Source organism: Zingiber officinale, chromosome 5A (genome assembly GCF_018446385.1).
Source record: "Zingiber officinale cultivar Zhangliang chromosome 5A, Zo_v1.1, whole genome shotgun sequence".
NCBI lineage: Eukaryota > Viridiplantae > Streptophyta > Magnoliopsida > Zingiberales > Zingiberaceae > Zingiber > Zingiber officinale.
Window position 1 is genome coordinate 1034850 of NC_055994.1, and position 13750 is coordinate 1048599.

The 13750-nt window shown below is 34.3% G+C and overlaps 1 protein-coding gene across 1 annotated transcript; it reads left to right on the forward strand.

Moving 5' to 3' along the window:
* The first annotated feature begins 263 nt into the window (after positions 1–263).
* LOC121982670 (DENN domain and WD repeat-containing protein SCD1-like) lies at positions 264–12771 on the forward strand. Its single transcript, XM_042535790.1, has 19 exons — positions 264–412; positions 1827–1890; positions 2090–2203; positions 4677–4897; positions 5897–5951; positions 6035–6121; positions 7329–7524; positions 7692–7815; positions 7966–8026; positions 8114–8158; positions 8653–8728; positions 8823–8896; positions 8979–9029; positions 10317–10474; positions 11477–11524; positions 11905–11962; positions 12045–12128; positions 12217–12452; positions 12569–12771. The coding sequence occupies exons 1-19, from the start codon at positions 264–266 to the stop codon at positions 12576–12578; spliced, it is 1911 nt and encodes a 636-aa protein (XP_042391724.1). The 3' UTR covers positions 12579–12771.
* Positions 12772–13750: the final 979 nt, after the last annotated feature.

Here is a 13750-nt window from a genome sequence, read left to right on the forward strand (position 1 = left end):
CATAACAAATTGGAAGTGGCTATCTACAGTGATTGATTCCTAGAGAAGATGCCTTAACTTCACCTTTTCGTCACATGTATTTTCTCCTCCTTGCTAGTTCACTTCTCAGCTGCAATGTGAGTTCTCTACCTCTACCTCAATGCTTCCGATGCAACATTGCCTCAATTTCTTCCTCCTTCGTTGTAGCATCCCTCTGACTGTCTTTGTTTGCATATTGGACTCTGCGAGTTCTCCCAGCCTTGAGTTCTCCATCATATCCTTGAATGGAAAACTCCCTACGGTTCTTTGCTGATCACAACCCTTCCCTTCTGATTCCTAAAGCTTTTGCAGCCATCTCCTCACAGCACTTTGATAGCAGCTGTCTTCTTCCTTCCATCTTCTTCATTGCTAGTGCACTCCAGCATTCTGGAACGTGAGTTTTTTACTTTATATCTTCGCACTGAATCCTCTTCCAGTTGACCATCATTAATCAAATTCCTCTTTTAACTCACCTGGTCATATCCCTCCTGATCTCCTCACAGAATGGCTTGCAACACCTCCTCCATCTTGGTTCCTTGATTTGCTGAAGATCTCTATCACTTGTGCACCGGATCTGAACCTCATTCGAGTCATTCACTAAGGGCTGTCCATATTCAAAAATATATCAAGTTGTTTGACTACTTCACATTCTTTTCTTCTACAGCCTTCTTAAGTTTTTTGACTCTATGAATATCACCATGGAGAAGATAAATGAAAAAAATATTTAGACATTCTCTTATTCTACTTGTCATTCTCATGAGCATGATGTGTGCCTCGACTACAATCACATACCTTTTGAACTATGCAAGATTGATTTTACCCTTTTTATTCTTGCTCCAAGAGTGGGCTATTGATAATGGGAGTGGTTATAGTAGTCATGGAGGAGATGGAGGGGCCAAAGTCATCTCAAGTGCGCACTTATAGTAAAATGAAAGACATTTACTGGATACATAATACACTCTACATGCCTTTTTATAATAAGAGGAATAGTCTTCATGAAAATCTTTTAGGCAATCAGCTTCCATGTACTACACCAAATACAGTTTACTAGTTGTAGCATATCTGTATTGAAGTTACTAGCTTCTGAGATTGCATCATTGTGATTTCAACCTATGATGACCTTGCTGAAAAAGTGTTTTGAAGTAACCTCCAATCAAATGTTAGTCAGATGGGAAGAAGGGAGTAGAATATGCAAACATATCTAAATTCATCTCAATACAAAACCCCTCATTTTTAATTCCATTGTTTGAGATAATTGCTAAAAGTAAAAAATCTAACTAGTAAAGGATTAATGAGTAAAATCAATTGATCTAGGTACACTATCACATGTCGAAACATGTCAAGTATTGGTAGGGCATATGCTACCATAGAATTTTAATTTAATTAACTGTCTAATTATTATATTCTTATGTTTAGAAGCAAATAGACTAAGTGGAAAGTGGAAGAGTGAAGAATTAAAGGATTAAAACTTATTTAAATTCAACTTAATATGTTTAAATCTACTAAGAGTCCAAGTCCAGTAATATATTATTGAAACGCTTATTCTTTATTCTAATAGGCACCAAAATACCAGCACAAGACTATCTTAAAGCCGAACTGGTCATCAGTCAACTGTGCTGATATAGAAATCTGTGATGCTGATATCTTGTTGCTGATGTTGCCTAAATGTATAGGCTACGGAGGTTTGTGTGGGATTGGTTGGTTAGAAGTCACGTTGTTACATTATTGGAGTATTTGACTAGATAAAGTACATGGCTGTCGTCTGTGTTATAACATTCTCAAAGTTTGTTCCTTTCTAACTTTTGCAGGTATTCACTATTAACTCTAGCATCGGAAGCAATTTGCCATTTGATATATCCTTTCAGATGGCAGGTCAGACATAGGGACATTACTTCTCTTTTTTCCTTTACATAAGAAAATTTTTATTGACTTGTAACAAGTTAGTTGAGAGGCTCTTTTTTTGTGTGGCACTGAACTTCTAATCATATATTGATTCTATTTTGATTAGTTTTTTTTTCTATTATTGCTCATTCCTAGCTTTCTTTAAAATTTTATTCTTTTCATGTTGTAGCATGTCTATATTCCACTGCTTTTCTTTAGTGGAGTAGACTACATTGATGCTCCTACACCATATATGATGGGACTTCACTCAGGCGTTGACACATATTCTTTGTCGATGGATGGTGTAAGTTTTACACAAGCCAACATTTTTTCCTTTCTTCTTGAAACCTTTAGTTGATGCAAGTATGTGTTCTTCCAATTTTCTAGGTCGTTCTACCTAGAAACTCGTCATTTAGAGTTTGATACTTGACATGAGAGTTTTGTTTCAGTCGAACCTTCACATGATTAGGGTTTCATTGTATGTTCATATAACATAGGGTGTGTAAATTGTGTGATATTTGTAGAAATTCTTTTTTATTGTTCTCATATTTCGTGCAGTTTTTTTTAAAAAAAAAATCTAGTTAAAAAGTTTCAGATTACTTGTTTGTTATTAGATGATTATGTTGTATGAGCTAACTGTTTTCATTTTATCAGCATGAGATTATTTGTGATACAGAAATTATTATTCAGTAACATATTGAACAGTTTAATTATTTCATATGTGCTGATGTTGATGTGTGGTGTAAAATTTTATTAACATGAAAATTCAGAAGGAATAAATCCATGATTATAATTGATAAATAAATACATGATTATGTTGTATAATACTGATGCAGATTAGGGAAAATAGCATTTATTTAAATTTTGAATTGCAATTGAATTTTGGGTAGTTAGTTCTTTTTTTGATTTGGTAACACTATATAATAGGGGTATTGTGGTTCTGAATTAATGATATTTCTTTCCTGATTTGGTTAGAGTTGAGTGTATCAAAAAGTTCTCATTTCTATGTATTTTGCAACTTTTGAATAATAAAATTTTCCTTTCATTTATTCTATGTGAGGGTCTTTTTGTCTGTGTGACAAAGCTATTGTTTTTTCTTTTTCAATTTCGTTAATGTTCTATGTGATTTAAGAGTTCGATTTACTGTTGAATCAATTTGGCAGAGTGTTCTTGTGCTACATCCTTTTGTGCTGATCAATTTAGTATTGAAATGTTCATGTGTTTCATTAAATATTACATCCTAAAAGTGCAAATTGCAGAAGCCCGAGGCCTTTTCCGGCCCGAGATCCTTAGGCACATAGTTGAAAGATTACTTGGACCATTAAGCCTGTTTGAGAGTCTCACATAATCATGAATTAGTGGGGGAAGGTGAATCTTATTATTCTCTCATGCCCCATCACACCTCATTGAGTTGTTAGCTAGTTATTTTACCATGTGACCTCTTGGATCACTTAATTGTATGGCCAAATACAAAAGTTACCCAAACTCCATTGTGACATTTGGCTAAATATCTTGCCAATCTGATCTCCTCAATAGCCTACTTGGTAAGAAAATCCTATCTAATCCCCTTTGAGCCACTTGATCCGACTTAATTCTGTTTGTTTCCTAAAAATATTTATTATGAAACAAACAGAGCCCTAGTCTTTGTCATGATCAATTGAGCTCAAAGTTCTTGGATAATATATGCCTCCAATTGAGCTGATCTTGTTGAGTCACTTAAGTTGACATCAAATTCAAATATTAGAATATTGGAAAGCATAATAAGATCCCATTAGGCCATCCATTAAAGCAAGTTCAGTACCCAAAATGTTTCTCACATGCTTTTACTCGAATTCATAGTCTTAAACTAACTTTGGATCTTTCTGGGCCCTTTAGGTATATCCTAAACCTACTTAGTTCCCATTGTGACATTCAATAATTTTCAGAACATAAAATTCCACTAGAATGTGGTAAATTAATCAACTAAGTCATTTGGATTCCCTTTGGCTTATCCACTCAAAAATATGAAATCCTAAAATATGTTCCCAAAGTTGATTGCTTAATGAGTGCAGTTATCATTATTTTTCACCAAGTTTGATGACTTATGCTCATTAAGCACTTAAATGGAGATAGCCTAAGCAATTAGACAAATAATGGAAAGGGCTTGCACTTATTAGGTTCGGTATCCTCATAATTGTAACCACTATCATGTAGGATGGACTATTAGGATTGATCTTGTAACTGGAGGGTAGCATTCAGTTTTTGACTTGGATTAACTTAGGTTGTGTGCAATTGTTTGTTCTACAGGAGTCATCTTATTCCTATCCTATATAATATCATTGGATTACTCAAAAGTAAGTGATCTTGCATTCTTATCCTAATCCCTAGCTGACTATATTGAATCACTCATTTTAAAAAAGGTAGATCCGCTACCTTAGCGACCCACCGTCTGCGCTACGCCCTGGGGGCAAATCACTCATTTTAAAGTTATCATATTATCTTACCAGAAATTTTGTCATTCTACTCATCCTACAATGGCTAACAAAATCGCAGAAATCTTACCTCAAACATTCTCTTGTTTATTTTTTGTTGACAGTTGATTTCTCAAGAGAAATAATGATGTATTGAAGGAAATGTGATCATAATATAAGTATGTTATTCCATTTAAATGGGTCCTTGTTGCCGATTTGCAGTTACCTTCAATGATCTTTATAGTTTATAGGATAGATTGCTTTAATACCATCGTAAATAATAAACCTTAAAGGCTTAAACCTTATTTTGCTGTTTTCCATCTGCAGGTAGTTGTTGTGGATCTTGACTACAATCGCATTACCACATCAGAAGAAATACCTCCAATACCAGAGCCTGAACTAAGTTTCTTACGCAGTGAGATACTAAAGCTGCTACACCCAAATGTCACATTGATAGATCACTTGAAGATCAATTTTGGTAGTATGTCAGAGCAGTATATTAAGTGTGGCAACAAACCCTGGGGAGAGGAGCATAACTTTCAACTTAGGTGATCTTCTATTTCTTACAGTATTGCACTGGGCATTTCATTTTAGCACCTTATATTTCCCTACTTGCATGTCACAATCTTAATTACCTATTGAATCTGGTGGATTGTTTTTTCAAATTTGATTGGTCCATTGATGTACTCTATATTTTTTGTATAAGTAAAAGTGGTATATCATGTATCCAAAATGTACAAAATGAGGTTTTAGGGTATATTTATATCTGAATAGATACCTAAAGACTTGTATACATGTATTTGCATGCTCCTGAATATCTTCTCAATACCTCACAAAAAAAAACTACTATTTTGAGCCATCAACATATAATGTATCAACCATGACAAAGCCAAATATCGAGCCTTTATCACCATCCTACTCCCTCTGTAATGTCGTCCGAACACACTGAAGGTAGACATCTATGGACGCATATGAAGTCAGTCTCAAATCCTCCTCCATAGGTCCGTAATAGGGGGGCACCGGAAGAACATATACTTTTGTGCATTGTCAATCCTCCTGATACTCTTGTCCATCTCTGGTGGGGAGCCTCTGCTTTCCAGCATCCAGAAAGTGATTACATGACTCTGAACGTACTGTTTGGGTCCATGGCAACCTAGGACTAGGAAATATTCGCTGATGCATCTTTTTTTGCAAATTTAGTTGGCCATTTGGTGCACCCTCATAGAAATATTATTCTATTTCTAGATTTGCATTTTTTAAGATGTTGAAAAAAAGCTTCATAGTTCAAAAAGAAAAACCCATTTTTTGTAAAACACCTGATACTATCTAAATGTGAAAGTAATTTGCACATTCTATGAATCAGTTGTACTCTGATAATTTAACTGCAGAAAATTTGAGTGCTTCTCTCTCACGTACTTTTTTTTGTGTTAATTTCTGTTCTAATTTTTTAGAGGATAATAACATACTAATGACACGGGATCTTTCTGGTATTTTTAACCTCTCCATGTGGCTGTTTGAATGATCTTCTCAAAAATATAATTGTGCAGATTGATATTTTTAAGGTTTTTGGCATTGCTCCTAAGCGGATATCGTAACTTCATTGTAAGTTATTCTTAAAATTGTTTTATAAATGTTTTTGTACATATCAACAAACTTCCTAAGGTCCTAGTATCATTGATTTCCAGGAACCAACTACAAATGTGTTCAATTCTCAAGCATTTTTGAAGAAATGTTCTCGCGCTACTGGCGAACCTATTGAATCAATGTTAATGGTATGATTTTAGTTTCTATGTGCACTTACTGCTAAATTCTACTTTCTTGGATTGTTTTAAATTTGCTTCATCTTTGAATTTAGTTTGATTGTTCCTGTTATATTCTTATTTAAATTTAATTTCCATATCATTGCACATTTATTATCAACTTAATGGTGCTATTTGTTTGATGGGATATAAAATTTTCATATTGAATTACATCTCCATGCATTGTAGTTCCTTCTACTAAATTGTCAAGCATCAATAAGATTGAAATGTTTGTCAATGTGAATTTTTATGAATTACTATGTATTTTAAGACTACCAAATTTTGTTCAACAAAGCACACTCTTCTTTTTAGCAAAACAACGATGCTGTTTTTTTAGAATATTTAAGATTCTTAAAAGTGTGTATATCAGCATGCAGTTTAGATCATATATATGCAAGTCAATATGTTAGTGTATATGCATCCATTATTAGCAAACTTGTGGTCATCAATTGTATCCATAAAGAATTAATTAAATAACTATTTTATATTTCCAATATGTGAGTCAATATGTCATTGGTTATGAAACCATTTTAGCATTTTTTTGCTTAGTTATATCCATATAAGTATATAATTGTCGCCATGCACTATTGTCATTGTGGTTAATGATTTAGGGGTTGGCTAATTTCCTGAAGGCTATTGGTTCAATCTCTATATGCAGCCAATATACAATATAATATTAAATAATTGTTTAGACAATCCATTGTAAAAGTTTACACTAACTATATTTAATATATTTTAAGTTTCTAATACTTACAAATTGACAAAATATGTAGTACTTATACAAAAAGGCTAAAAAATATTTGTGCAAAAATGGTAATTTTTTTAAAGAAGATAAGTCATTGAATTCCTCATTTATTGCGTCACATATTGCCATTTAAACCATCTGTGTTTCCATAATTTCTATTATCAGAATTCAGATATAAGCAAATTTTTGGATCCTCAGTTGGATAACTCATTAGTTCTTGACGCTTCTGTAACTAAATGTTGCTTTGGATAACGCAGTAATTGATTTGTATGCATAGCTTAGCTTAGCTTAGTCCAATCCAATCAGCTGAATCAGGCTACTATTAGCTATGGGCAAAATCTGTAATGCCCAAGTTTAGAATGGTCTCGAGACATATGGAGTTGATTCTCTATCATACTTATGAGAGGTTCTTCTGCATTATTCTTATCCTGTCAGATGACTCAGTTCTTAGAGTCGCAAGGTTTTATGGACTATTTGGAAAGATGTATCATGTCAGAGGAAAGCGGCAATAACCTACTGGACAAATTACAAGATGCCACAGGGAGGGGTCAGGACCCTATTTCAATTTTTCCAACACCATCTTCAGAATTTGAGATCACTACTGTATCAGTGACTGAAGTTGAAGTTTCAGGTAACAGTCATGTCCATATAATGTTCCATACAAATTAATTACAATATTTCCAGGTTTGAAGGCACACTGAATTTTATATTGTTGATTACTATTTAATTAAAGGATTATGTTGGGGTGGTAACTTTGATATTTTCCTCCACTGTTGAACTCTTTCTTTTGTTTCTCAGAACCAGGTTCTAGGCACTGTTATAAGCGGTTTCCTTCAACAGTTAGAACAGAAGAGCAAGAAGAGAAGCGCAGGTCAATTCTGGCATTGGCAAACTCTGCTCATTCTGGGAGACACACAATTAGGTGAAACTTCATTTTTATTGCGTCTCCAGTTAAACTATGTTTTGAAAGTTTGGCATTTTTGTTTTACCTGCCAAAATATGAGTTTTAAAAGCTTTTTCAGGGATGTCATATTCTCTTCTTAGACTTAACTTTCTGTTTTCATGTTTCCAGTTCTCCAATGGTAGCCAATGGTGATCCAAAAGCAGAAAGCTTAAGTTCAATGGAGAGAGCTGTAAGTTCTCTGCAGTCATCTTTGGGCAAGGATTCTATATAAGCATCAGTAAAGTCGTTGACCGATCTTTTGGGTTGTTATCTGCAGGCAGAGAGAGATAGGATGGTCTTAGATATAAAAGTGAAATTGCAGGTGGGTTATTGAATCAATAGCATTTTTTATTTATTCAAAAACAAACTTGGACGTGAAGTTACAATTCTTAAAATCAACAATGTTTTTTTTTTGTGTGACTGTAAATTTGCTCATGTCCTGTCTTGCATTTTGTTAGTTTCACATAATTTACCTGAATTTATTTCGTGGGATTTACAAGTCTTCAAATTTGATTTATTTAGTGTTTATCAGATTCTTAAAGGGTTTGTCAAAAACAACTTAGACTTTTGATTTAATATGATATCAATGGAGTTATGAAAAGAACAATCACACATGGTATGCTATAATTTATATTTGTTTCTCTTTGATAGTAATGTTTATTGCTTTCTTTGATTTTTTTTGTATTTTACTATCTATATCCATTTTATGATCATGCATAATTTCTTTGGGCTAGATGTTATATTTATTCCTTTGATTTGTTTCTTCTGATCTAAGCACACTAGACGTTCACAATCATACAATTGTTTGTTGGTTAGGGCTTATGGTTACGTCTTCTAAGGCTTGGGGCAACAGAGGATCCTCTTTCATCTTTCGAATATGGCACCATTCTTGGTACTAAATACATAAATGTGTTACTGATATTTTTTGTTTTAGTTGTGAGGTATATCTTTCTAGTCTCATTTCTTTTTATGACCACAATTTACAGCTCTAATTGAATCTGATGCTGAGGGGATTGGTGGTAGTGGGTTTGTTGAATGTATAAGGGAGCATATTATTTCGGTAAATATTATCATCGAACTTGATGAATATTGAATCAGTAATCTAGTAGTTGCATATATTCACAATGAAATTATTTTTACAGGGTTGGCAATGCCGTTTGACTGATGAACAATTCATCGCAGTTAAAGAACTGGTGGGTTAATAATAATTTCTGACTAATTGCTATTTCATGTTTGTCTTCTATGTCTGTGCTGGATAAAAGACCATCTTTAGTCTGTGTATATTCTATTGCTCTGAAGTTGAATTATTTTGTGTTTCTTGGATAAGACAGACTAGTATAGTACAGTACAATGTAAAATGTACCATATCAGAGTGATGGAAGTCATAGAGTGATGGATCCTAGCTGTTTGCAATATACTAATTAGAACTTCTGATAGATATAAGTCTTGCATTTATAATCAATATTTACCTTATTCCAGATTATGGCAAACAAATGCTTAAGTGAGTCATAGGGTCTGATGTTGTGAACTATTAATTTGTTGAAATACATGTTGATACTTTTGTCAATTTCTTCAGTTAAAGTTGGAGAATTTCTTAGGGTAAATCCCCAAACTTTTCCCCTCCATATATTTTTGTTTTGCCTTGTTACTTGTTTACTCTTTAACTAGCTAGTCACTAGAACTCAGAAAGGAAATGATCTCTTTGGATCGTACCTTTTTCCTAGATTTGAACTGATGTGCAAGGCAACTTGATTGTTGTAATATAGTTTCATCGGCACAGCAGAGGCACTACTCAACTTGGTCATCAATTGTTTGAGCCAAACAAACTCACATGTGAGATAGCCATGCCCTTGTATTCTACCTGTGAACTAAATTTGATCATCACACTTTGTTTCTTACTCTAACAAGATATCGGATTGTCTCATAGAAAACACAATAGCTTAATATGGGTTGCCTAGTTGTCTGAGAACTTGTCCAAACTTCACATGCCTACCTTATAATCAAAAGATGGCCACAATCACAATACAAGTGATAATTTCTTCCAGCATTGTTGAGGTATTGCAGAGTCTGCATTGATGATTCCTTCTAATGATCATGATATAAAGCCTCAAGAAATTGTCTGATGACACTTAAGGACAAATGAGAAGTCAAATTAGTGGCACTGAACTTGCAATTTTCCAACTAATCTCATGTACCTTGGATTAGATTATCCACACTATGGAGACATGGGCTCCACATTTAGACCTATGGGGTGTGCTAGTAGGCTTAACTTCTGTTGTTGAGATGTCAAGTTGGTGGCACTGAAGTGCTTCCAATCAGACAGTTAAAAGATGATTATTGCTTTGATTAGCTTAGCTACTTTGATCTTTAATAATCATTCATTACTTCTATATGCTGCTATTTACAATTGCTTGCAGATTGCAACTACCATATAAACATTTTATTTAACTTAAATACTTAAGTTGTAAATATTTGCCCAGCTCAAAACTGCTATAAACCGAGCTTCCTCTCGAAATGACATTGCTACCATCAGAGATGCTCTTGAAGTATCTGCTGAAATGTATAGAAAGGATTCCAACAATGTTCCAGATTATGTTCAACGCCATCTTCTATCTCTCTGCATTTGGGATGAGCTACGGTATTTAGTTTTATGAACCATTATTTGAGCTACTTGAACAAATACAGCAGTAGAGTTTTTGAATGGTTTTTATAGCTATACAGAAACATGATATCTAATTATTATTCCAATTCTAATATGGATAAAAATTCAAGTAATTTCAAATAGTTTTTTTACACAATTAACATATATCTAATAGTCTGTCTAATACTTTAAACCAGTAGGTTTGAATTGACATTGCATAGTTCTTGATATTGACGTGGTACAGCTTTTATCCTGGATTCAAATTTCTATTTAATTTGGATAGTACCCAAAAAAGCATAAGAATGATCTTTTGATTGATGTCAGTTAGTGATTCTTTATCATGTGGGCAGAAGAGTTCCATTATAATCTTATTGCAATTAAACAATCTTTCTGTTGCATTCTATTTCTTCTAGTACTACATTCTCTTTAAAACCAGCATCAACCTGACTAAATGATTTGTATTAGGTAATTTCTTGCATAAACCAATATAAATTTTATTTTGCATAATAGATAGAAGGTGATGATATGGCATAAATATCTGATTGCATGTTTTGTTACTGTCATTTTATCTTGTAATATATCTGACAAACTGCTTAATGTAATGAATGGAAGATGAGTTAAGCGCATGAACCAGTTGCTCAACCATTCATAATGAACGGAGGGTAGGAAATAGTTCATATTCTTATTTATGAGTCTAGGACATTTTATTCATTTTTGAAGGTCTCACAGTTTTCAAATAATATCTGAAGTGGTAATGTTATTAAAAAGGGGATTTGGAAGGTTTTCAGGTCAGCCAAGTAATAATGCCAAGAAGTTGCCTCGTGCAGCAACATTCATTTGGTGTTTATACGTACCAGAATGCCACAAAATTGCATCTTATAGCAATACCCTTCAAGTGTTAATACATGGATTTTGACTAGGCATGCTGTTGTCTAGACGAGAAAAGTCATTCCTATCATCAGTCTTACTTTTAAGTTTGGATTTTCTTTTTCTCTGCAGCTTCTGGGATGCCTATTTTGAGTATCTAATGGAGCAGTCTGCAAACAAGTAGGTTCTGATTCTTCTTGCTAGTAACATCTGGTTTATTTCCTTGGTTCCTGGTTTCTAGTTTTGTTTCTCCAATATGTCTTCATACAGTTTGAATACAAATCCTTCAACATATAGATGCTTATCTTTGCTCTAAATTTTACTTAAGGAAAGAATGTATCAAAATGTACGTTCAAGTTTCAACCAAGTGTTTTCCTGAAAAATAAGCTTTTCTTGGCTGAGAAAATTTGATAATATAGACACACACTTTTGAACCTTTCTTTCATACAAAAACTTCATGTAAGCCTTCGTCTTTGACGTATTTGCAGAATTATGCATCAAGAATTTTGTTTGTACACTTTGATTTTAAATTTGATAATTTAGTGCCATCATATCTTCAGGTCAGCGAACTATGTAACTTTAGTCACTGCTCAGCTCATTGTAATTGCAACTCACATGGTACCTACTTTTCCTAAACTGGGGTTCTGTGGGTTTCATTTTAATCTCCCTGTTTAATTATGCCTTCTACTTCATCCTGGAGGATGGACTAGGACTTCCTGATTCTGATGCTTGGAACATGATTGAGAAAATTGCGGAGAAAAACAACCTAGGTTACAAACAGCTTGTGAGTTATCGTATTTCTTCATCAGCTCTATGAAAATGTTATATCCCTCCTGTTTATCTTGGTTAGCACTTATCCATACATTGTTCAGATAAAGCTCAGGGCATTTTTGTCGCATATCCAACAACTTCGGGTGGGTTATTGGGGATTCTCGTCTGGGAAAGGCCAGTCTGTGTCACCATATGGATTGCCCTCGCCTCATTTACAGGATGGAGCAGATGGAAGTCATGAACCTACAGAAGCCTCTGTTGTTGGGCGGAGTTGGGTGCACAGCATGTTTAGCAGAGACAGAAGTATAAGAGCTAATTCTTTTGGCCGAGTTCGTAAGTAGGATGCTCACCATCATGTTTTGTAAAGACGAAAATACCAAGCTGTGTTGGAGTTGTACTTGATCTGCTAAATAATATAAGGTATCTCACAATTCTTCATGCTTTCTTTATCAGTTTCCAGTGATGGCACAAAGACTGGTGCTGATTCTGCAAAGGGAGACGTTACTCCTGGGCAGAAGAAACTTCAGTCCAGCATGCGCATACTAAAAGGTCATACAGGCGCTATCACTGCTCTTCACTGTGTTACAAGACGGGAAGTTTGGGATCTTGTTGGTGACCGTGAAGATGCTGGTTTTTTCATCAGTGGAAGCACTGATTGCTTGGTTGGTTTGAATACTAAGTGTTGTTTCATACTATTATAATTTTAGTGCTTACTAGTAAAATGCTGATCCTAATATGATAACCAAAACATATCCAATTAAATGTTATAACAGATAGCAGAACCAAAAGTCCTACCAAAAGAATGCTATCTTATATCCAATTTGTACAAATGACACCTTAGTAAAGCTACAACTCTATAACAAGACATCAACCAACCTAGGATGGCTTTCAAGGGTTCAACCTTCCATAACTTAAAGAGAAACGTTCACGTCTGATGATCAACTCGCAAAAGGCTGATCTAAAGCTCACTTTTGGATATTGAAAAGAAAAGAAGAATAAGCTACTTACAACCTTGCTACTCACCACCTCTATCGCTCATGGTTTGGGAGAAAAAGAACAAAAAAGAAGAGGAAAAAGCTCATCTCAAGGAAGGTTGGTTGCTACACATGACTAGAGGAAGAATTCCTCACAGTCGCTTTACAAAGGAAAATGAAAGAGAAGTATTACTGCTCCTTTGTTTGTGGTTGGTGCTTGTCCGAGAGAGAGCCATTGCAAATCTTGCTCGATCGTCGATTAGCTTGGAGGAGAAACCACCAGAACTTGAGTATCGAAGAAAGGAGAACTTATATTGCAGCTATGATTAGAGAAAAATGGAGAACTGTGATCACATTAGAGGATAGGGAGGAAGAAATCACTAGGCGGGAGAGATAAAGATTGGCTGTTACAGCTATTGACAGAAGAAACCTAATCAAAACTGGGCTTCTTCCACTGGACCTGATCAAATTATCTTGAGCTAACCTTGGATAGTGCAAATTCTTCTAATTTGAATTGAAAACAAACCGAAGTTGAATCCAATTTAACCAAATTACTCCATTAAATTTCCAATTAAAACCCCTGTTAATCCTAATTGGTTTGATGTAGCATTAATTAGCCATTAAAAACACAATTAATCCTAATTTAACAGGAAATAAGATA